Source organism: Sylvia atricapilla, chromosome 8 (assembly GCF_009819655.1).
Source record: "Sylvia atricapilla isolate bSylAtr1 chromosome 8, bSylAtr1.pri, whole genome shotgun sequence".
In the NCBI taxonomy this organism is placed as follows: Eukaryota; Metazoa; Chordata; class Aves; order Passeriformes; family Sylviidae; genus Sylvia; species Sylvia atricapilla.
Genome location: NC_089147.1, coordinates 7396320 through 7422339, shown reverse-complemented (window position 1 = coordinate 7422339; position 26020 = coordinate 7396320). Strand labels below are relative to the sequence as shown.

The 26020-nt window shown below is 39.3% G+C and overlaps 1 protein-coding gene across 2 annotated transcripts in view; it reads right to left on the bottom strand.

Moving 5' to 3' along the window:
- GFRA1 (GDNF family receptor alpha 1) overlaps positions 1–26020 on the bottom strand; it is a 132690-nt gene that overhangs the window by 4295 nt on the left and 102375 nt on the right. For both annotated transcript variants that reach the window (XM_066323525.1, XM_066323526.1), the window contains exons 6-7: positions 23768–23902; positions 20482–20660 (exon numbers count right to left, since the gene is read on the bottom strand). In XM_066323525.1, coding sequence (XP_066179622.1) covers positions 20482–20660; positions 23768–23902 — 314 coding nt within the window. The remainder of the gene's footprint in view (positions 1–20481; positions 20661–23767; positions 23903–26020) is intronic.

Genomic DNA, 26020 nt, shown 5'->3' with positions numbered 1-26020 from the left:
TGGTGCTTCCACCTGGGACTTTTGTTGGACCTGCAACTTATTTCCTTCAAAACCCAAAGATCTCAATCTCAGGGTGCTGCATTCATTTTACACTGCAGAATCTCACTGGTTGAGGCAGTGATGGCCTGGACTAAAGCTAATGTGAGAAAGTGCTGAGCAGTCTGATTTTATGCCCTCAAAAATTCAGTTCCACATACAGCTATTTTATTTCGTATCTGAGAGCCACTGGTTATGCCAACGGATACAAAACAGTCTTTGACCTCATTATTGATTTTAGAATTCAAATGAAGGAACTGAACTTCTTATTAGGAAATACATTGTCTGCTTTTGATGATATATGAACAGTTTACAGATAACTGAAAAAGTAAATACAGCTGGGATTTAAGAGAAATCTACAATAAGAATGCCCACTGAATACATGTTGATAGTTTTCATATATATGACAAAATAACAACTCGATTTATTAATTACCACCTTCCTTAAAATTTCCTTCTTACACACCCTTTCTACTAATTAGTACCATTAAAGTGGTTATGGTAAGCATAAATTTAACTGTCTAAATGGAAAAAGAAATGCCTAGAAGTGAATTTGGAAGAAAATAAAAAAGCATCACAGTGAAGCCTTCCTGCTGTGTTTGCAGTGGATAGGAAACTTCTTTCAAAGGCAACTGGGTAGCTTTCAACTCCTAAATGGCTGGCTCCAAGGAGACAGGTAAAGAAGGAAAAACTGGACTTAAATCTTGATTTTCTTATGTCCATAACACCCTCTAGTACCTGGAACTGGAACGTGAGGCTTCAGATAAAGCCTCTGGATCAGAGGTTCCGATCCTGATGCTGTAAGGATCATATAAGCCTCTTATTTCTTAGTTTGTCACTTACTGCTAACTTTCCTATTCCCACGAGTTTCTGTTTGATTTGAAACACTGTGCTTTGCTGCTTACACCTGCTGTGGATTCATAGCACTGTGCTAACTACAGGTCTACACCTGGTAATTGGTCTCAACACCAAAGTCAGGATTTATATGCCTTTTGTACTGTTTATCAAATGAGTGAAAAGAAAATGTCTTTTTTTTTTTTGCCCATATGCAGCAAAGTCTTCCTTTACTTCATTCAGCCTGAAAACAATAGAGTGCAGCAGCTAAAACATACTTACCTTTGAGAACACTATTTTAAGGGTAAAATCATCAGCTAGGAAAAAAAAATCACCTTTAAAAAAACCCTGTTCAATCATTTTTATAAACATTCTCTGGTTTTCATTTGGAAGGTGATACTACTCTGCATCCATATACTTATTGTAGACATTGTAACATCAACAACACTTATTCACGTGCATCCTCTATTATCATGTCCTCCTCTCTCAGCACTGAAAAGCAATTTTAATAATCAGGGAGGCTTTTCCCTTATCAAAACAGAAAGGACAGTATCTTCTATTTAAAAATACAACAAAAATGAAACCTTTTATTGGGAGGAAGGCAAAGGGAAAGAAGAAACTGTCACTTTGAGGATGAGATGAGACATTATACGCCAAGTTTCAAATTGGAAGAGTACATTTTTAGTGTTGAGTTATAAACCTGTGAGAATGGGTTATAATGGAAATACTGGCATAGGCTGCACTACTGGAATACAACAGTGCATCACTAAATCACAAATAATGGGATAAAAAACCCAAACCTACATGTTGAAGAGAGTGCTTTAGTGGATGTCCTTCACTTACAACTGAAGGGGAAAATTCTTCCTGCCCTGTTTTGGGCAGAAACAGCTCTACACCAAGCAGAACTCTTTCTTTGTGCTACAGTGAGAGAACAGTTTATCTGAGATTTTAAAAAAAACCATCAGGGTTTGGAGGTTATGCTGATAACCCTGGTAGAAATTGACCCAGACTGGGAGACATGCATTTGAATTAAAGAGGATTCCCTCTGCTGTCAGATATTTATTTTCTAATATCTTCCATTGTCCTAAAAATTTAAACAGGAGAAATGAGTGTCCATCACGTACAGCTGCAGACAATTCTGGAATAGCTGCACCATCAGTTAATTTGGGAGCTGAGAGTTGCTCATTATGCAAGATGCCAAAGATTCACTGCCAATCCCATCTCAGGTATCTGGCTTGCCTACCAAGCAGGCAAGAAGGTGTTTTCAGATGTTCTGGAAGTACCCAACCCCACAGGTGTAAAAGAGCACACATGGCTAAGTTGTCTGTATTCAAATTTGTGTTCTTTTAAAATTTTAATATAAAGCTGTTTATCTGGTGACAAAAAGATCTGTAGGGAATCCATCATTAAATTAAAAAAAAAAAAAAACATACAAAAAAACAACCAAACAAGCAGGGCTGGGCTGATTAAAAAAAAAATAAAAAAAGGTGAAAAAAATCAGCTTAAAATAAGTGGCTAACAAAGACATATGAATTTTCTACTGAGGAAAGATAGCATTTGCTAATGACTTAATGACACACTGAGCTGTGACATATCTCAGTCTGTAAAACACAGTTACATAAGATGGGCTGACACTTACTCCAGCTTTGCAGGGAACTGTAATTCATTAATATGAGCTTCTCTGATGAAGCTGTGTCCATACAGCCAACAGGCTTGACCTCCCTTAAGCTTTTATGTTTTCTAAAAATAAATACCTCCTTTCCCAGAGAGTCTTCTCACCATAGCAGCACAAGCAATAGATGATATTTAGAGATAACTGTATTTAAGCACCTCCTGATGAGCTTTAGTATCGTGTCTGCTAGTCACATACAAACCTTGTTTTGGTCTCAAAACCCTTAGCTTTCAATATTAGAACTGAAATACTGGACTTGGTCAGGGGTTGGAAGAGCAAGCAACAGCATGTCCAGAAAAAAAAAAAAATCTCTTTATGAGAAGCAAAATTTTACTTCTTTCTTTCTTAGAAAGACAGAGTTAAATCATCATCAGCAGCAGATGAGCTATTGGTTTTCTGAAAAGAGAAAAGAATACTGCTCATAGAGCAGTAGTCTTCTTTCCTTCAGAGGACTCTGTGGACCTCCAGATTTTCTTCTGATCCCAATGCATCCTAGATGAGTTAAACAGTACGCCCCTAATTAGTCTTTTCTTGCCCTGCACCTAATAATTATCATAAAATCCTCCTAAAATAACTCCCTGCTTTCCATCCCCTAACCCCTATGGATCCATCCTCTGCAGGCACTACAGCCCTGAATTTCTGCCCAGAAATGCGATCTTGCAATTATGCATCCAGCTTTTGCAAATCACAGCCCTGCATGGTTAATAAATGCATTAAACACTGCAGCAGTGTCTCCCCAGGAGTCAGTGCACATTCTTTTGGCTTGTCACCAAGCAGTATTTCTATATGCTCACTACAGCATCAATTTCTGTTACTCAGAGCAAGGAAAAGTTCTGACTGGGGATGTCTCCAAATGGAGGTGAGCTTTGATGTGAGGGAGGGAAGGAGAAGGATTTAAAGGTAGCTGAATGCATTGGCTCTACACGCAAACAGGCACAGAGAGAGCACCCAAATTCAGAACCCAGCCCCCTTCATCAGCTGCACAATTCAGGCTTTATGAGCTTTACGGTATTGCTTGGACAGGGAGAGGCCACAGAAGCATCATTAGGACAGATATCTGCTAGGTAGGCTGTTTATACAGCTGATTTTAATGAGTGAGCCCTTGTCCTCTCCTGAGATCCTGGTTAGTTATGCCCATATTAACAAGTCCTTCTGAAGAAAAGGGACAAATCTCCCAGAATGCATCCTTCAAATGACCACAATTCTAAAGCAGCTATAATAAATGAGGGTGTTTGTTCTTTTTGTTCTTCTCCTGCGTTGATTAGAGAAGATTTACTATGCAACTAACCTGCTTTCCCCAACAGCAGGACACAAATATTAAGCAGAGAAACACACAGACTGTAAAAATGCAATCAGTTTAACTCTTCTGTGCTCACTAAGTGGATGGTGCATCTATCACAACAGACAATAGTATTTTCTTATTAGCACAGGAGTACTATGCCACACTGGAGTATAATTACTTCCAACAAGGGAAGACAAGAAAAGTGTGGCTCAGAGACACAGGCCACTGAAATAAGGATCCAATTCAGCACAGGGTAATTCTGAAACCCATACCATCCAGCCAGAGTGCAGAGCTATTTAAACTATAAAAACAATCAGCTCTGCACTGTCCTGTAACAAAGCAGCTAGATCTTTTTTCTGCTTTTTTTTTTTGTTTCTTTTTTTCCCCGCTCTTCTGAACCAACCCTCAAGATACAAGCTCGGGGCATGAAATTATCAGTTGTCATTCTGCATAAAAGCACTACAGTTCTGTCATGACACTTCATGGAGAGAAGAAAGCATCTTCGAGAAACAAGCATCGTACTGGCACTGTGCTCCAGAGCTACACAGGTAACACCCAGCACAGAAGGAAGCAAATCACAAGATTTTCATCTGAGAGACATTAAATAAAGTAAACCAAGCATTCCCTTGTGCCCAAATATGTACTGGGAAAATGCACACTGGGATTTTTAACAGCAGTCCCCTTATCCCTCAACATTAATAAATTCTTGCTGGATTTGAGGATTTAAACATGAGAAACAAGAAACAGAGAGCAACCTTAAAGCAGGGAAGTTTGTTTTCTGGCCAGGAAGAAGGTCTATAGGAATCCTCTGAGAGAGGGGCTGGAACAAAGGTCCTTGTGGTGCCAGCTTTCCAGCTCTGCAGTCACCAAGGAAGGAGCACTGCTCAGTCCTTCTGGACCAGGCCAGGTGGGCTGGGAACAGCATCTCCTTCCCAGACTGCAGAGGAGCAATAAACCACATCACCTCTGGTCTAACACACACTGCAGACACTTGGGGCTACTGATATATGCAGACAGAAACACACACAGCAGCCGACACCACTTCAGAAATCTAAGAAATTGATTGATAGAAAGCTGATGAAGTCTGATACGGATAGAAGAAAAACTCTCTTCAACTTCTCCGATTTGCAAATTGTTAGAAAATTTGATTGAAGGGGTTAAGAACTGGAAATAATCCTCCCCGAAGGAGCTGAAAAGAGTGTGGAAGGAAGGAGAGATGACCTATATGATATTAATTATTGCTGGACCATTCCCGGATCCTTATGTTTATAAACATGAGCCCTCATTAAGCTCCATCTCTCACTGCACTTATATGGCTGGGATAACATGGCACAAAAACTGCCTAACAGCAATCTTAAAGGTCTAATAAAAAACAGATCCTATCAGAAGCACCAAACTGATCAAACAGCTTACAAGGACCAGACATGGAGATCTTCAAATATTTATTTCAAGCAATTAGTTTCCCAGTGAGCACAGCACAAAATATGACACTCAGCCAAGACAACTGAGCTGACTTACCTTTCATGGCAGTACAGTAACTTGCTAACAATTTTGTTTCCGTGTTCAGTCATTCATTTAGCTGAGTAAAATGAATTTCTATAGTCCCAGATTCTTCCTTCCTATTTTTAGGGGATATTATGCAATTCTCCTAATATGGTCTTTTTATGGATTTGCCACAAGCAAATATTTTTGCATTAAGAAGGGCAGAGGAGAAAACAGAATACTAAAAAGCAGAGACTCAGTAAGTTTTATTAGGTTAATATCTCAATATCTTGGGCTGCCTAGGTTCTTGGGGTTTTTTTCTCTAGTTATAAAACTAAACATCCATGTAATCCAAAGTTGAGTTGTTTTGGATTTCATTATCAAAATGCATTTCCCAAGTGATTCATCACAGAGATCAATCCAGTGCCACAGACAGCAGGTACAGGAAGCCATTGCAGTCCCACTTAAAAGACATACTCAACTTTAAATTTTGAGGAAAGGTAAGTAAATGAAGCACTAGAGATCCCACAACACGACTGCAGGACCACAGCAGCTCAGCCAGACCAGCACAGTCCTGCCGGGTGTAATGAGCCTTGAAAAGAGGCACCACACTCACGGCTGCAGGGCTGCTGCAGGGCAGCAACACCTCCAGGTGTGCCCGGGCGGGGGCTGCTCCAGGGCGGGCAGAATTCCCTGTGCCTGCTCCTCACTGCCGAGTTTCCTCAGCTGCAGTGACCCAGCAGGACAGTGTGCAGCCAGGACCCTGCCAAGGGAGCCCAGGAGGACAGTGTGCAGCCAGGACCCTGCCAAGGGAGCCCAGGAGGACAGTGTGCAGCCAGGACCCTGCCAAGGGAGCCCAGGAGGACAGTGTGCAGCCAGGACCCTACCAAGAGAGCCCAGGAGGGCAATGTGCAGCCAGGACCCTGCCAAGGGAGCCCAGGAGGACAGTGTGCAGCCAGGACCCTGCCAAGGGAGCCCAGGAGGGATGCTCAGCAGGGATGCTCAGCCTCATGCCACTCCCAGCTCAGAGCTGTGGGAGGGATGGAGCAAACAAGGTCAGGCACTGCCCGTGTGCTCCGGCAGCAGGACCAGGGCTGCCGCTCCGTGGTCCTGCAGCTGGAAGGGAAGATGAGGCCACCTGAACAGCAGTCTGCACAGGGAGCACTCAGCATGGCAGGAAGCCTCCCCCTGTGCCATGCCAACCCTGAGCACCCGCTATTACTGCTGGTTTTCTGAGCACTGAGCTCACTCAGACGTCTTAAAAGGGAAGGCAAGGGAACGACCCGGAACATCTGCTTTTTGTTAAGTGCCTAAAAAGGCTCAGGACTCTCTATTAATGCTACATGTATGCATGTGTGCATTGTGAGTACTGGCATGGTGACACACAGGAAAAAAAGCACAGAAAGCCTTAAAAGGTGAAAGCACTTCAGGTAAGAAGTGACTCTTCCTGCAATTACAGAGAGGCAAAAGCAAAGGCTACAATAAAGGAACAGTGAAGGAAGCTTGCACAAAAGGTAAAAAGAACCATTTAGCTGAGCACCCACCCCACACCCGTGCCCTGCCTCTGTTTAGTTTGCACATTTCAAGCCCAAGGTATTAATTTCCACAGTTGTGTGGTGGTGCACCCAAGTCCCACTAAATCATGGCATGATTCAGAGGGCAGCTCTTCTCTTTTAAAATAATCCACTCTCGAACAGCTGTGATTTGGATTAATTAGCGAATTTTGCATTTTTGGCACAATGTGCTCTCCAGAAGTGCCTCTGAAATAAAGAAAGTAAAGCATACTCCCTTCTCTAATCCTGTAGCTGAATTTTGCAGGTGCACAGATGTATCCTCAGAACTGGCAGGGCTGCAATCACAGTGAACTTGCTGCAGTACTTGTCTCAGTTCCTTTCTAGCACTGGCAATACTATTAAGAATAAAAATACTGATATTTTTTTAATAGTGGAATCAAATCTAGCAAGGTGAGTATTTAAAAAACTCAACTCGGGTTATGGTGTATTGTGGCTTTGATAGGCAGCTATTCCTCAAGAATTCAGCTAGAACCACACGTATAACATGAAAATTTTCACCCAAATAATTGATGTTTTGGATATTTTTTAATATGAAATGTAAGACAATTTCAACTTTAAGCACAGCTGCTAGCAATGTCTATGACAACCTATTTTTATTTTCATTAGAATAAAAGCCTTTAGAAGTCTGTAGAAAGGTGTTCAAATTCACTACTAGCATTCCTGTTTAATAAATTCTGATGGCATTTTAATTTCTAAAACAAAAGTGAGTTAGTATCACACAATTTGGATTACTGGCATTTTATTTTCTAAGACAAGTATCTTTTTCAACAGATTTAAGTCATGACTGGAAAAAAAAAATCCAATTGGTCTCATCCACAGATCTCCATTAGCTAAGCTAGACCTTGGTTTGTCCTGCCAGCTTCCTAAATGTTATTAAAAGGCCCCTGCAAAATGGATCTTAAAACTCAATACTTATGAGAGACTTTGATGTAGCATCCAACATTCATTCTCCCCTTGCTCAAGTGAGTGAAGGAGAGAAAAATCACCCCTTCTGAGAAATACTGTCAGTGAAACCCTGACAGTAATTCTCTTTAATGGGCTATCCTACAGTGGACCATAGTTTAATGGATGGTATTAGAGTGGCCTTCCTCATACCCCTGATTTACACATGAATGATGCTCTCACAAACAGCCACACTGTAATTAATGAAGCTACTCAAAAAAGCACAGAAACTCTTGTAAGAGATCTCTGCAGAAGCATGACATGATCTGAAAGGTGCCTTATTTTTACTGCCCTGATCCCACCACACCAACAGGAATCTCTCCACTTGCCAGGCAGTACCAAACAGAAATCAAAAACAACTTCCTAATTTCATCTGCACATATGGCCTGAAATTTGAGAAGTGAGAAGTAAGAAGTATGGAGGATTTTTTTCCATCACTGAAATAATTGCTTAGACACAAATAAGTACAGTGAATGTTAGATGTTTAACAATTATAACCCTACTACTAGAACAAAACTGTGCCTATAATGACCAGATTATGCAAATAATTACCAGAGTATGCAAAATTGTACTCACAGGGTATAATCCTTTGTTTCATCCCAGAAGATCTTCACAGAAGGCTCAAGTTTATGTTTATATTTAATAAAAACAGATGAATGCTAATAATGTCAGTAATTCAGATCAACATCACTTTGGGTATATTTTGAAATGTTTCCATACTAAAATGGAAGCAGCTTTAGAAGCTTAGTTGTGACTAGTTTGCTAGTTCTACTTTTGGAAGAACTATATTGTGGTAGACTGGATAGTTCAGGGGATTATTAATGGAACATACAGACTTAAATTCCATGGTAGCTTGTTTAATCTCGCTCCAGTCAATACTGACAACTATTCTGTAGTGGTTTTGAAATGAGGAGGTGGTTCTGAAGCACTTCTTCTCTTAAGAGGACAGGTTCAATGTACAAAAGTGGCACTAATTTGCACCTCAGGCAGTGGACTTCATCAGAGACTGAGGAATTAATGGGGTATAGGTTTATAATGTCACAAAGCACACAGAATGTTTTCCTATTCCCTTCACTTCCTTTTCTAAGATGAGCTGCTGTGTTAAAAAGGGACAGTCCTACTCTAGCCTCAGATTTTTCTAAATCTACTGCAGACCCTACAAAAAAAATCTTGAAGGTGCCCTCTGCTACCAAATTTTAATATGTTTTGGTGGAATTCAAGAGAGAGATTGTAAGGTTTCACCAAAAAAACCATTTTAGGAGTGCTATCTGAGAGAATCTTGATTGATGACTGTTGGCAGCAAGTATTTCCCTGAGTGCATAATGGTTTAATTAATAGTTCTGGACTGAGCTGAAGCAAGTAGAAAACAGACCAAGTGAGGGGTGTTTTTCTGTGATCTACCTACTCAGATGCATCTAATCCCTCACTAGTATCAGCTTTGTCATCCTAGCAAGTTTCAGTGTCAATACATTGCCATCAAGTATCTAGAGAAGAAGCATTAAAAAAACCCAAAACAACACAGCAGCAATCTGGCTTCCTGTGTTACTCCTGCCTACAGATCAGAGGGGGGTAAGTCACAGGGATAACAGCTGGAAATGAGGGATGGGTGTGATGCAGACACATTATTAACATATGCTGTTGTATATGGATACCAGTGCTGATGCTGCACTACTGAGCTGTCCCAGTCAGAGGTGAATTAAATGGGCTTAAGAGATGCCTTGTCCAGTGGCCAGCTCAGGATAAGCCTCTCTCATGTTTGAGAGCAGCATCCTCAGAAGGGATTTGGGCTGTCACTGTGCTGCTCCCCTTCAGTGACTGCCCGAGACACCCCACTGCTGGGATGCTGTGCACTGATGAGTGGAAGTGCACTCCAGCAGGCTCTGCAGAACAAAGGGCAGCAGATGATGAACGAGGACTTGCAGAGCACACATGAGCAGATGTGTCTCACTGCCCTGGAGATTATGTGGAGCTGAAGCTTTGCCACTTGCTCCCTTCAAATGTCCACAGAACAGCAGAGTCCAGTCCCCTGTTGCAGGGACATAAGCCAGCACAACTGGCATTTTAGGGGCTGTCCCTGTGACATGGACCCAGTTCAGGTCCCACAGAGCAGAGTTCTCTCTCTCACTGAGGGCACTTCCCAAAGAGCTGCACTGATACTAAATATAACATCAGCCACCAGCCTGAAGGTGAAAAGCCTCTGCCTAATTAATTATTCCTAAGTATTCTCATTAAGCTGTTCTCTGGGTGTAGACAGAGTGTGTTTTTTATCTTAACCTGTTTAGTTGTGCCTATAACAATCTGAATTTCTTCTCTGCATACACCCGCGACTGAGTCCTTAGGAATAATCAGGAAATTTTAATCAAAATTAACAGGGCCTGGGTGAACTCTTGATGAGAGCAGGATTCTGCACACAGTTGCAAGAATTTCTCAAAGTTCAAAACCACTATGAAACAAGGGATAATTATCTTCTGCTGAATTTGCATCTGGATTCTGGAACTGTATACAAGCAGCTAGGTGGCTGCAGGAACAGCCCTCTAAATTTTCCCTGAGACCCCAACAATTGCAATGTCTGTGTGACTGAGGCGTGCAGAACAGCACTCCAACACAGAAATGATTACAGACCACTCAAGACACACGCAACTGCTAATGCACCACTTTCCCTACAGAAGATAAGCCTTTGTAAAAACCATACTGAACACCGTTCATCAGAACAATTCTGATCAAACCCTCTTTTTTTCACATTTGTGCAGGCAAAAATTTAGGAACGGGTTTTTACGGATTCTTGTAACTGCGTTGCTTTCGTCTGTGCATGCCTGATTTATATGCCCATTTATCCAACTCTCTGTGCAAATTAGGTGCTTAGGGCTGCATGTAGCTTTTTAGAGCCTGCCTATTACATGTCCTACCTGGCACGCACATAACAAATTCAAATGCATGCACTTCGAATCAGAGGATGAATTCAGAACATCCAAATGTTTAGGGTCATGTGAAATGTGTAACTTGCCTTGAATCAGAGGTTTCTCGAGGCTTCTGAAAATGTCAATCTGGAAAACTACAGCACCATGTAATGCAGTATTTAATAAATTACTGCCTGAATACCTAATTCTGTTTTAAGAAAGACATGAGGGAGGATAATCCTGTAATTCTTTAGGAAACATGCTGAGTGAACCTATGAAAAATATTCCCTGTTATGCACATCAGTCTGTTTACCCGTGACTCATAAAAAGAGCTAAACACGCAGGAGGGCTTAACCTGAGGTGGGATTATTAGGCCAAGTTCACTGATTTGGAACAGGATTTGGTGTGAAACAGTCAGGCTCTCCTCCAAAGTACTGACTAAAATAAACATTTTGAACTCCTATTGATTTTGACGGCAAGGAACTGAAATGGGTGACATTGTCTCATGTTCTGGAACTCAACAGCAAATTGAAAAATGCTGTAGAGAAGATAGTTTGAGGCAACAAAGATCTATTATTCAGGTAAGACAGCTGATTAGGAGTCATGGGGATAAAAAGTAGGAAATAAAGGGTGTCATTTATTCCCAGTATTTGATAACAAATGTACAGCAAAGACTGTAAGCAAAATAAGCAGACAAGGTAAAAGTAGAACAAAAATTTCTCTTCAGCTGTTTTGGTTTTATTATTATTATTATTATTATTAACAGTATAGATTAGCCAATTTGTTTAAAAGATTGTGTTTCATTTTCTGTCCTATGAACTTGGTTTGATTACTCGAAAAATTAATGAATGCTATGGGAAAAGGTTCCAGATTTTAGCTCTTCAACACTGTATATTTGTGCAGCTATTCTGCCTCGTCAGCAATCTATGGGTTAGAATTATTACTTATTATTGCACTCTAATTTCCACTGGGCTTTTCTATATTTCATTTGCTGGTGGTAACACAGTATAAACTATCCCTAAAAAGTCTTCTTTATTATTCCTGAAATGATTTTGATCATATCTGCCACATGGCAACTGAGAGTCTGGGTAGTTTATTTTTTAAGGATGTTAAGTCTCAAAGGATGGTGTGCATACATGTAAAGGGTAACGGATAATTACAATGTATAGTTAAGGATAATTCCATTATACACAACTGTGGAGTTATTCTCTTTTTACAAGTGTATAAACAAAAGCAGAATTTGATTAGGTCGTGTGATTGCCTCCTTAAAATCAAATGACTTTATATGCGTAAACATACTTCAGGTACTTGGGTTTGCTGTTGGCAGAGGAAGGCACTGTATTGTCCTCAATCAAGGATAAAGAAGCAGGGCTGATTCAGACATTTTACCCAAATCAAAATGCAGACTTTACTCCAATCCCAGTTGCATCCCAGTATGGCCACAACACCCCTCTGCCCTTCCCTACTGTGCCTTCCAGGGCAGCCCAGCCAGTGATGGCATGGAGACCACTCCAGAACCAGACAGGCTCAATATCCTTCCAGCTCAGCCTGGTGCAGATTTTGGTGGTTTGTTTTTTTTTTCCTGAACCCATATTTAGCCATTAAATCATGAGAAGAAATACAGAAAAATAATATAAGTAAGTTTCATAGCAGATTAAGTCTATAAGGCAGTTGGGTGTCCAAACATTACAAAATGGATCTGTAAGGAGAAAGGACAAAACAACCCAAACCAAAAGGAAAGAAAACAAACAAACAGGGCAAAACCACACAAAAAGGAAAAACAACAAACCAACCAAATAAAAACAGACAGGAAAAGGACCTAATGAAGACTAATGGTTAACTGGAAGTGAGGTTTCAGATATTTCAGGTGTAGACATGCCAGTGAACATAACTGACACCATGAACTCTAATTGACACTTTTCTGTAGGATTAGACAATATATGATCAACCGTTAGTCCCAAAAAAAGAGCACAGGTTTGCTGTGCTCTAGGAAATGGATAGCTCATCTATGGAAAGAACATGCTGATCATTAAGGTAGTGTCCAGTAGTGTCTGAAAGACTTCAAGAGCCACCACCAAGAGTGACAGTAAATGAGAAAATTATAGCACAATATGAATATAGTTCCCATCTGTGAGCTCTTCTCTGCCCACTCATATACCCAAGGAGTCGCAGAAATCTCAGGGAACACTTCTGGGAAAAGAGTCTGTGGCAGGCAGCCCCACACTCCTACTCCAGGATCTAGGAACATTTCTCCCATCCCTGGGGATTTCAGGGAACGTAACCAAAGACAAGGCAAAGAACCCCTTGACCCTGCACCAGAACTGTGCACAGCTCATCAGGGTTCCTCTCACCCTGGCAGGGAATGAGGAAGTTGTACAACAAATTGCTGCCCTGCTCACCTTAAACACTCACTGTCCCTGCACCACCTCCCTCCAAGACAAAGACTGATAATTCATAAAACTCCATGCATCTGTGACTAAAACACTCCACTATCCAGAATTATTCAGCCTGCACACTGCCATTTGTCCTAAATCATCATACTACAAAACAAAATTGTCAATACCACTTCGATAAAACTGTTTAAAAGTATGTTTCAATTATAGAAGTCTTGTGAAATCCTTCTGCTTACCTAGGAAAGAGCAATTCTTTGCAAAAATGGCAGAACTGATAAAGATTTTATTTGTTGAATTTTGATCTATTCTGGCGACTGCTGAGCTATTTTCATACCTTAGCAAGAAACATGTCTGTATTGACAACTGTATTCATTATCTGATATAGCATCAGTCTTTTACTGTGGTTTTCCTCATGAAAAATCTCTGTGGATTTTTTTTTTTTTCTTTTGAGGATAACCTAGTGCATTAACATAGTTTATAACAGTAAAGTATTTATTGTTTCTGAATCACTCAAATACACTATGTGGTTTTCAGAACAAATACAGGCTATAAGGTGATAGCTGCACTCAAGCTGACAGCAATTAGTGGGGTTTTTAAGGCCATGAGTACCTTTTCATTATGAGTTTCTGGAATAACTAGTATGGTGGGATTTTGCTGTATTATTATAGGACTCCTTGAAAGCTATTCCTGTTGAAAAAAAAAAAAAAAGAAAAAAAAAGTATTCAAGATTTCAAGGCTCGTACTCTTGATTTCTGTTCCATTAGAAACTCAGTGGCACAATCACTCTTGCCTACTCTTGCTTGGTAACAGGGTCAGCCTGCTGGCATAACCAGAGCTTCTTCCACTCCAGCAAGTATATAGATGGGAGCAGAGCCATGGCTAAAACCTAATATTTGCTAATAGCAAACAATATGTCTTAAACAAAGCACTTTGTCAGGCCCCATAAAGGCACAATAGATTCTGAACTCTACTTCCAAAGACAATATGATTAAACATGTACCATCGCTATGCAATGACCTAGAGTTTTTATTGGTAGTAGTTATGCCTTAAAATTAATTTATAATACTGTAGTCCTTTTTACGGCTGTTTTTTGCAGACTAGTCTATCTGTTTTAAAAGGGAAATACATGATGGGCTAGGTATTTGATTGAGAACTAGAGCTGGCTGACATTAGGAACACCTTCAGTATGATGAAGAACCACATAAAGTAATAGCAAGGGCTATGAATAGTTTGATTTGGCTTATCTGATGTGATCCAATTTTCTGATTCTGGTTTATTCTAACACATTGTATTTCTGTGGTATTCTTATAAGAGGATACTTGTGAGAAAAACAGAAACAACTGTGGCTTAGGGGAACACTGCAAATGCAAATCTGCTTTTAGTAGCAATAATTTGCAAAATTCTTTCTGAGGATAAAAACTATAATCTGTCCATAGAAATTTCAATTTTTTTGTAAAAGTGTGTAGTGCATTTTCATAAAGCTGTATTTTTGTAAGTTATTAAATTGGTTTTTAGTAACCTCATACTCATTTTCAATTGAACAATTATTAAACTATAAAACAAAATTGCACAATTCCTAAAACTGTAGTCTGGAGTTTTACAGTCTGCTATAAAGTGCTGTATTATTATAATACACTAAAGATGCTCAGACTATTAAAACTTTTTTTTTTAAATGAAGCATAAAATATTTTATCATTGATGAAATAATTCCTGAATGATGATGCTCTTCAGCAGTATACATGCACAGTATTTTGGTCTCATGAAAAGCATGCTAATAAAAAAAAAACACCACAATTTGAACTGTAATTCTAACACGCAACATAAACCATGTCACTGTCTTTCAGGAACAGCAGTTTATTACACCCAACTTCAAACATTAAAATCAGAGTATTGATCATTAAATATAAGGTCCAGTCTTACAGAGGGATCTCCATGCCAAAGAGACTGAGTGTTAAGCAGTGGTGATAACAACAGAGATGTGATCGCCTTCCTGTGTGTAAAGTTTTTAGCCTGTATTTCACTCCACAAATCATGACTGATCTTTGAAGGGAGCCTGATGTTCACATCAGAAGTTCTACTAAGCCTGGTAAATGAGAACAATTTTTTCCTGACTACTGATGGCTGATGTCTCATAGCAACACTGACAGTGATATGATGCATCTGAGCTATCAGGTTTGATCCTTGGCGACATCCTCACACTGTTCTCTGCTCAAAAGAGAGGCAAAGGCTCCCTGTACTTAGAAATTAATCAGCTGTATGAATCACATCTTTAACTTCAGCAGGATTCCAACAAACTTGGAAACAACATATCTTGTGTGGTCCTGAAATTCTTTGGCAAAGATGGTGAGAAGCTCAGTCTTGCTCTGAGTGGGAGCACCTCCACGACCATACACGTGTCTGTGCACATTCCCTGCAAAGCAGCCTGTGGCACCGGGATCCACAAAAACAACAACACTGGGATCCATAGCAGGGCACGTGGGCTGGGGCTGCTTTCCTGCCTGAGAACATCAGGATTTCCTCACAGACTGAAAAACCCCAACATGTCTCCATTATGGTCCCCTCACCTCCTCTGGATCTTGCAAGAGTCCTGCAGCAAATGACCACAGTCCCAGGGAACTGTACACCCACACTTTTTGAGGACCCACTCCAGCATGGTGCTGAAGAAAACAAGGATTAACCTCGCTGAAACCAGGGGCAATGAAATCAATGGACAAAGCAGTATCTGTTGTGGCCAAACAGAATTTCATTTAGTGCTCCCCAAATTAGAAGATTAAAGATGAAACTTTAAGTTAGCCCTGGCGATCAGATCTTAATCTGTACACACAAAGCACTCAAGACTTCTTTAGGTACAAGGGAATTGCCACTGAAGCAAATTAAAGACATTGCTTTTTTAGCAGAAAAGCTGCCAATAGGTGTTCTCTAAATCACTTGTACCAGCAGGCTGACCCCATTATGTCAGCTAATCCTGGAAATACAGGAGGTAGATTTAAATCTTTTCATGGAAAACATTAAGTCTCCTTTTCATTTATATTTTTTCTTTTTCCCTTTCTTTTTTTTTTTTTTTCTTTTATTCTTTTGGTTCTGGCACAGCATTGAGAGTTTTATATTGTTGTCCATCTTTTGCCCCAGAATGTAGCTTTCTGTGTAGCTGCAATGCCCAAAGGAAGAGGTCCAAGCTGGACTTTTCCAAGGGATGGAGCAGGCAAGGCTAGGATTCATTAGTATAAATATTATTTTTATATCACAAGTATTACATGAATTTGTAGAAGAGCAGCTTGAATTATGAGCCACATCTGCTATAAACACTCATTAACCTTACATCCAAATAGAAAGACATATTGAAGTATCCCTATTTCTTTTTTCCAGTGTCCCCCACAAAATATTCGATATCTTCAACTTCTATCTCATAGGTTTGCATTTTGTTTCTGAGAACACAACATTTACACACTGGATTTGTCTTCAGTCCAAAGGGCTGTGTGTCTCAATTATCTCTGTCCAGTGCTACATTCTTCAAAAGCACAAAAACCTTAATTTCTCTTTGAATGCTGAACATCCAAAGCAAGAGCAAGACATAATAATAAATATGGGAAAACAAAGTATAGAGCTAGCTAGCAAGACTGATGCATATATTTACTTAAATGTCCTCAACCATCTTGACTTCTACAATTTTTGTCTTTTGCAAAACATCATTTAAAATATTACAGAAAACCCAGTGTGGAAGTCTTAGATTTTTATTTATCTCTGTGACAACCCAGGAACAACTGGTCTAATCTATCACCTGAGGTTCATTTCATTATCATCCTTCAGGTCTATCCATCTCTCCTAAATGCAAAGGCAGCCCTTTTTTGAAGAATACACGGTGTGAGTACACATCCAAAGTCATTCTTTTGTCCCTTTCAGATAATCCAACATGATGTTCAGGCATTGGGGGTAGAACATGAGACTGGAAGACCAGAACCATTTTTTGACTGGCATACTCAATGCAAGTTATGACTGAAAATGAAGGAATAACATATATGTCAGTTAAATAGAAAATATCAGAGTGAAGCTACCAAAAAAAAAAAAAAAAAATAGGGTTGGCATTTACTTACTAAAATCTGCCTATGTAAGGAACATGCTGTTGGGATTCATATCCCTTTTTGTTCACAATATTTTATGTTATTTTTATGTGGTGCTGAAGATCCTTTGCAAGATGTCAAGCACTTCAAGTGCACTTAAGTTTAGCATTTTGTATAAACCTAACTACTATTTACTGTGTTCAGCAAATTCTGTTAGAAGTCAGGTTCATAAAAGGAGTTTAGAGGATTCTTGACAAAATTAAGCATCTTCCTGGCAAAGACAGAATTCTGATTTAATTGAGGGAGAGAAAAAAGGAGTATCTTACACAATCCATGCATATGTAAACATAAAGTAAGCAGACATCAGAAATAAACACTTTCCTGTATCAATCCGAAATAAGAAAATACCCCTTTATAGGATTATCATAGCAATGATAAGTTCAAACAAAGAACAACTTCTGAACAGTACTCTATTAATATTATTAATTAGGAATTACTATTAATAATAATATATTAGGAATATATAATTGTATTCATAATTAAATAAATATTATTTTAAAATCCAAATCTTCAGCACGTTTTTGAAATAAATATCAAGTACAGGCAAACAAAGAGTATCTCCTATTTCCTTTAAGCATTCACCACCTTCCCAATTTCCAGGTTTGCTTGTGCAGGAGAACATGCCCCAGCAAAAAAAACCATTGGTGCTCTCCTGCTCCTCATACGAACAAGTCAGAGAGAAATGTATCAAGAATTGCTCACTCAGTGGTGCTCTTGGCAGACTGGATTAGTGCCCTGTATTTTACAGCCCCGGGAGGTTGGTGTTTGCTCATTTCTGTGGCATATTATACTAATCAATCACTTCCTGCTCTCTCTTCCCGTGCTGTATTTATTTCAATGGCAATTTATACTAATCAATCACTTCCTGCTCTTTCTTCCTTCTGTATTTTTTAAACCCACTAACTAGAATATTCAGCCTTGTTGCACCTCAATGACCACTTCCTCAGCCCCTCTCTACCATTGTCTTTTTGTGCTCAGACTGATGCTTGTAATTTGACTTTTCACAGTGTTCAGGCTATATTGCCTTTTAGAAACCTTTCAGCTCAGCTGCTAAGCATATAAAAAAAAGCTTCTGGCTGCACTAGTTCATGTTTTGAAAATACTGCAAAGGCATATTTTCATGGGAGGAAAGGCTTGGAATGATGAATACCCTTCTCCCAAGTGCAGTATGAATACGAGTTCTTTTATAAAATTTGTATAGGGTTTAAGTTTCACATGCAAAGTGGCACCATACTGTCCAAAAACCATAGGTTTCTTTTTAAAAAACCGTGAGCTTGTTTTGGCTCTGCTCATAATTTACTTTTTGAAAAATGCATTAAAATATTTGAGCTTTGTTGTGTTTCAGTTCCGACAGAAGGAAGTGGCATAGAATATTGTGCTTCATAGGAATGAAAACTGCTTGGCTCACATAACTTCAGTGACCTTTTTAGTGCAGACTTTATCTACAGTTTCTACCAAACAGCAGAGATCATTTATTTAGAGGAACCTATTTCCCCTACAGATCTTTACGTCTTGTGCCAAGGACATCGGGGGGTGCACTTGAAGTCACAGCAGAGCTTTCAACCAGAGCTGATAAACTCATGTGGGATGTCACAATGCCAGAGTAACAGGAGAAAGGATGGGGAAGAATTTAAGTCATTTTCAAAAGACAGGAACATCTATTCAGGCTTAAGGAACATTCGCAAATTGAAGTGAATCCAATGGGATTTGTGATCACTTGCCATTTCTTCAGTTCTTTATTTATTATGTGTACTTTGGTAGCATCTGGAGGCTTTACTCTACAGAGGGCTGTACAAACACTGAAGGAAAATGTGATCTCTCCCATAACACAACTTTTTAATATAACATGAAGTGACTCAATAATATCCCATCAAGGTCTTGTTCTAAATGCAAGATATTCCAAGTTTCAGGTTTAAAAGGCTGCATCTCATTCAGCATATTGTATCTGGTGAATTACATGACTATTGCGAATAGCAGTATCTGCCTCCAACTATCTCTCTTATCAATAACTTACAAAGCTTAAATAATAATGAATGCACAGATGTGAAAAACAGAATTTAAACAGGAGGACCTAAACTCAGCACCATCTACCATTAACTCCCTATATTTTGTGACTCTGTCATGTCCCTTAGGCTGATGCAGATCCAATTCTCCAATGCAAAATAATGCAGGAACTGGAAAAGGATGAAGGAAAGAGAGCAGTGCAGGAAAAATTAGGAAGCAAAACATATTTTTCAGAAATAAAATATTTCTGGTTCAGTGCACACGGAACCATTTAATATTAGAAAAACAAAATCAATTATTTTAACAGGGAAGTGAAAAACCAATGCTTTAACAGTGAAATCCAGAAAAATTTATCTAATATCATCTGAGACCTTAAAGCTTGGACACTTATATTTGTGTCACATAGCAATTTTCCTTCTGTAAAGACAAAAATAAACAGGACAAGCTGATCTATCCCTGCCTGACCTAATTCAGCATCTAAACCACCAGAAACTTTTATAGCTCGATTCTAATCTGGCCTAAAGATGTTTTCATTTTACATTTCCTGCTACCTTTTTCCTGCCTTGATTTTGCTGTTGTTTCCTGTCTAAGTCCTTCAGTCTTTCAAAGAGCTGCAAAAACTGTCTTCAGCAAGTGATGAGCCTCTCAATCCAGAATCAATGACCCACTATCAATAGCCTAATTCAAGTGTCAAAGAAAATCACTACAGCCATCGGCAAAAATCACATCATGACCTCGACCTCAGTCCAGGAGTTTCAAAATAGTTTTATCTTTGTCCAGCTTCTTCAACATGTAGCTTGTAGCACCACGCGTCCTCTAAATATCCAGACCTACTCAGGCAAAAACCCTTGAGTTTAATGCCAGTAACATAAGAAAGAAGGCAGCAGGACATGCTAGCTCACATTAAGGGCTCCCTCTGAATTAGGAGTACTCAAGGGATTAATTTAATCTGACATATCCTGGCAGGATTTGGAGAGTGCCACATTCGTATTCAAACCTGTGATAAGAAATTAAATACCACCCTGTTTCTGAGTCAGCAAGACAATGAAGTCCACTTCGAGAGATGCAAGTTTCTGGTTTAAATAAGAGTGCCTGATAGCTCACAACATAGCAGCTTGTAACTACACCATGGGAATAAACAGATATTCCAATTTAGGCAGGCATCTAGTTAGGCAGTGGGAGACTACTCGACAGGTATCCATGAAAAACTTCCATTTCTGCACAACAAGAAGTACAAAACTCTCTTACCTGCAGGTTTGCACATGCTGGTGACTCATTGTGGGAGGGTATTTCGTTGTTGGTGGTCTCTAATCCTGTGTTTTTAAGTCTGGACGCTGTTGTAGTTGTGGCTGTAGTGGTCTGTACTGGTAAGATTGGCTGCCAGACATTCACATCAGTGCCATTGCCGAAGGCCTGAATTGCATTTTCTGTGAAAATAAATTACAGGCAATTTTCTATTTCTAAAAAAAAAAAAGGCAAAAAGCAGAACTGAGTTGTTTTTCATTGCCATTATTATTATTACATTTAAAATATGTATTTATAGAAACTCAATTTCATGCTGAAAAATGTGTCTTCTTTTTGAACCTATCAGAAACACGAACTGAAAATCTGGGGTCACATAATTATTTGGTGTAGCCTCTTCTTTGCAATGTTTCCAATAATTCTTGACAGAAGCTTTAGGACTTACCATAATCATATTTGTTACCATCTAAAAGATTCAAAAATTTACTTTCAGGATTTAAAATACAGTCTGAATGTCATGTCCTAATTCAGGAAGGTGAAGTTACAGAGCAAACTAAAAACAGAGAACAAGATAAATATTTATTTCTACAGCTTGTTGTAGTGAAACTACTATGCCTATAATTACAAAATAGTTTAACTAAGGCAATCTTTTCCTTACCATTTTCAATCAAAATCTGCATAATTGGGTGAGGGAAACATGGTTAAACTAAAACTTTAGAATATAAAAGTTAAAAAGCTTATCACAGTTTCACAGGATTAAAGAGTGTGTTTATAGCAAGAGTAAATTGGTTGGAGTTTTTATAAACAAATAGAAAAACAGTTCTTAATCAGGTCTTTGGGGATTCAACAAGGATTTGGGGATTTCTTATTTCAAATTCTTTGTACAAGAAATCAAACAATTTCACTGGGGACTAATATGTGGAAGTTATTAACACTTCTTCTCAGTGGCATTCCTTGCCTTATAAAATAATTTACATGTAATTTTCTTTTGAAAAAGATGTATTTTATTCTGGTATTAGTTCTCAGAACTTCAACATGCAAAGAGAAGAACTTGTAAAAAGCACCAGAATGAGCTGCATTAATAGAGACAAAGTGGGAAGAGGGGTAAGTTTTCTTGTGTTTCCCTGAATAAGACAAGTAAGAAGCAGTATTTCCCAAAATCACAGTAACTCTTTGTTTCCACTGTTACAAGAATGGCCAGAGAAATACCTTCAATCCTTCCAGTTTTCAAAGTAACAAGTGGCCTTTTCAATTAATCTTCAATTAATTGATGCAATCATACTTGACAATCCTTATGAATCTCTTCCAACTTGAGATATTCTATGATTCTCTGACAGAATCACAGAATTGTTTGGGTTGAAGGAACCTTTCAAGATCTTCTAGTCCAGCCCCCCTGGAATGAGCAACTTCAACTAGATCCTTGTTGTAAATGCCCCAAATAACACGTTTATTTTCCTGTATTTTGAAGAGGAAATATACTAAAAAAAAAAAAAAAAAAAAAAAAAAAGGGCAAGAAATTCCTAGTTTCTTCCTACACTGGAAAAGTAAGTCTTTTTGTTGGAAAAGTAAGGGGTTTTTTTTAATATAAAACAAGTGGGAAGGATTTTAATGGCATCTTCTCCAGGCAGTGGAAGGCTCACTAATGAAAATAAACATTTTTAAAAATTCCCATTCTATGTGAAAGACAAAACTTTGTCAAAAATCCAAAAACACCTTTAATTTCTTCCTGAAGAAGACATTATTTTGCAGCTAGGATGACATAATTTGTCTCACAGTAGCCTCCAATATCTTTGATCTATCTTGATTAATGCGTTTTGTACTGATGACAAAAGGAAGGACATGGAATCCCTCCGTCTTTATGTTCTAAAATGAAATCTGTAACACTCTAGAAATTAATACATTCACAAATGAATAAAATCTGAGGTATTGCAATAGATATAAATGACAACTGCCATTAGCCTTGAAGAAGGTCTGATGGCACATTGTTAAATTTTACCCCTCATAAAGTTTGAACTCTTTTCTCTCTTTCTTTTGTAAAATGATCTTGAGTAATTGATTCGTTCTTTCAAAGCTTAATAAATAGTATATCACAGAGCAACTCAGGGTTTTGTGCACAGAACTCCCTGTGCCTTCACTGCAGTGCTGCCTCTTGAGAAGCAACCAGTGGGGATTTTCAGACCCTGTCCTTAAATACTGAACCCTGCACTAGCATCAGCTCAGGTCTGTAGGGCTGGACGGGCCAGTCTGGATCACCGAGTTCATGTACTGTTTTTGAGAAAAGCAATGACGCCTGCTTCTTTTCATAAGCTGATGAAATATGACTTTTAAAACCACTTTTACTCTCAAAACTCCTGTTGGAAGCCTATTCCTTAACTTTAGTCTGATGGCTAAAAAAAATTCCAGTTTCAAGCCCAAACATGTATGGCCAGTATCTGCTTTTTTGATCTTATGCCAGCATTGTCCTGCAGGTCAAGTAATCCCTTTCCCTCCCCAGATCTTGCCCTCCTAATGCAATTTCAGAGGACAATCACGCAGCCTTTCAACTTCTGTTCTGCTAGACTAGGGAAGCCAAGCTCTTTTGGTCTCCTCATTTATCCGAAATTAAAACTCTGATGCACACTCCATATCATCCAATTTTGCTGCTCCAGGCAGACAGGAAATTTGAAAAGAGAACCTGCCAAAATCGACTCCACTGAGCCATTCTGAAATTTAAAATAGTCCCTAATTTGGAAGTGAGTCTGACAGGAAAAAAAAAATCAATAATTTAACAAAATCTTTACAATAGTTGCTATCCAGGCTTCTGTTAAAACCAGGCATCTGAGATCAAATATCCTAGAAAAAAAAATGAAGCTGGCTGTAAATTGCAAGCACAATCCAATTTACACTTTCTTGCAGCAAATCCTTCATATCCTAAACTACATGTCTTTTTTAATATTAAGTTCTTAAAGTATACAGAAACCCCTCAGGTGTTGCAATTCCATGGTAAAGATGCTGCCTCGTTAGCCTTCAAATATGACCTGTGATGTAAACATATTTCAATACCGTACAACTTTGGGGTTTTTTGTTTGTTTGTTTGTTTGTTTTTCCAGGAGCTTCTCATGATTGCAATCTTGGCCAAAACCCACAGTATGAAACATATTTTCTCATTCTTTCCATTTTTTACACCTACAACAGAACGACGCTCAACAAAACGCAGAGTGGTGGCCTCGATGTGTCGTAACACGCTTGAGCAGCAAAGGAATTCCAGAAAACACCCTACAACACATTAAGAGACACCTAATTTTGTACTCACTAAGGCATATGTTGTCCTGGAAGAAATTCAGAAATTTCTGGCATTCATCTATGTCGTTGCCACTGTTGCTGCAGTCGCACCACGGGGCCACGCTGAGGCTGCTGGAGTCGATGTAGTTTGGTGTCATCACGGTGCCTGTCACCAGAGTGAAGCACAGCACTGTCAGCAACCTTTGCACTGAAACATTCCTTCCACCCCAAGATGGCAAACAGCCCTGGGGAAGTCATCACTCGAGGCTGGATTCCCAGCACAGACCCACAGCAGGGCTCTGACCTGCAGATGGAACAGTTCCTGGCTCCTCTCAGCCTCTGACACCCAGCCCCGTGCCCTATTTCACACCCTCTCTGGTTTGAATGCAATCACTTTAGGGACTGCAACACCACTCACACCTTGAAGACACATTTCTTCCCTCCAAAAAGGATTCCCACAGAGAGCTGCATCAGCAGAAGTGACAGGTAGAAAACCGTGGCAGAGGGAGGGATGAGCTGGGAGGTGAGCACCTCTGTGAAGGGCTTTGCTGCCAAATCAAACACACGTGGACTGTGTCCTTACAGCTGCACTTAAAATTCTGGTTTTCCTTCCTCGCTTGTGACTTTTTTTTTTCTCATTTTATTTCTCACTGCAAATAAATGGCTGAAATCAGGAACCCAGACCTGTGCCTCCTCCTCGAGTCTGCAGCCCGACTGAAAAAACATTTCTGAAATGCAGGAGCAAGGAGAATGCTGGTGCTGCTGGGGGGAACCCTACTGCACCTTGGAGCAGTGTTAACCCCAGGGTGCTCACGAGGGACCTGCCAGCAGAGTGGGTTATGGTGATGAACAGAGCAAAAAAACAGCCTGCATAAAAAGGTACAGCAGACTCTTTGCAGGTAATAAATTATTATCAATCCTGTTGTCTCACTACTTCTTCAATACAGTGATTATCTCCTAAACATTGTCAACAACTTTCCAACCACAGGGTCATTCTAACTCTGTTACAAACTCTTGGGTAAATATGCTCCCGTTTATATGCCAGCTCAAGGCAGCCAAGAATGAAATGAGACCAAAGCAGGCATTTTGTGTCCTCAAAGATGTACAACAACTGTTCATCACTCATGTGGATCAGGAAACTGTTGTATAACAAGCACTTGCTCAAGCCAGTAGCCTCACTGAATGCATTACCCCAGCAGGTCAGGTATTTCAAACTTGCCTAAGGATTGAGAAGTTTGAATCTTTATTTTCTTTATCTGACCAAAAGGGAAAAATTAAATAAAAAGGGGAAGATATTCCAGACCTGAACAGCTGCCAGCTGCTTCAGGGAACATGTTCCTCACTTGATAATTTGCAATTCTAGGACAGGCCATATATCGTGAGGAAATGTGATCACATCTCCTCAAAACTGACATCAAAGCAGTCATTAAGAAGATGGAATAGATGAAGGACAAACGTCAGAGACCCAAAGTGTACACTAGGAGAGAAAATCTGGTCTTTAGGTCCAGGGTCCAACAGTCTGCAATAAGAGACGGGAAAGGGCTATCAAACATAAAGCTAAAAAAAGGAACATTAGAAATAACACAAATCTCAGAGTGATCGCTAATAGCCTTTCAGTCACCAGGCAGTGCTGGGAAATGAACAAATCAACATGCAAACTGCCTCATATGTGACGTGGGAGACAAAGGACAGCAGGCACCAGGGCTGGCCTGAGAAAGACAGTAATGGATGTGGAAATGAATGTGGTCCCATTGTGAAATTCACAAAAAAGCATCTTTTATCTTGTTTTGGGATGTTCTTTAATTCGACTATAATCCCATACAGTGCTTTGGCTTCCTGCAGCTTTTAGCAGATAGTTGCACTAATAATTGCCCGAATTTTACATGAGATTAGTACATGAGTAAACAGCATGGTTCAAAATTCATTAAATGGAGATAGAGAATTTAGTAGAATAGGCAAATATAATTTGCATTGTTAATGAAAACTGGACAGTAGATAAATAAGAAGAGGAATGATGTTAAATTAAAATAAAACACATTAAAATGTCTCTCCCTCATCCCTGTGATGGTTCAGAGCACTATTTCAGCCTTGCAACATGATCTGAAAAGAAGCGTGAGAAAGTGACAATCAAGAGGATTTTGCAAATGGAAAGAAAATAGCAGCCTGAAAAAAAAATTCTAATTAGTAAATGCTTAATGAAGGGTTAAAAAACCAGAAAGGTACTGAGGAAATTAAAAAGGTCACTGAGGTAAGACTTTCTTATCACAAAGAGGTAATAAGGTAA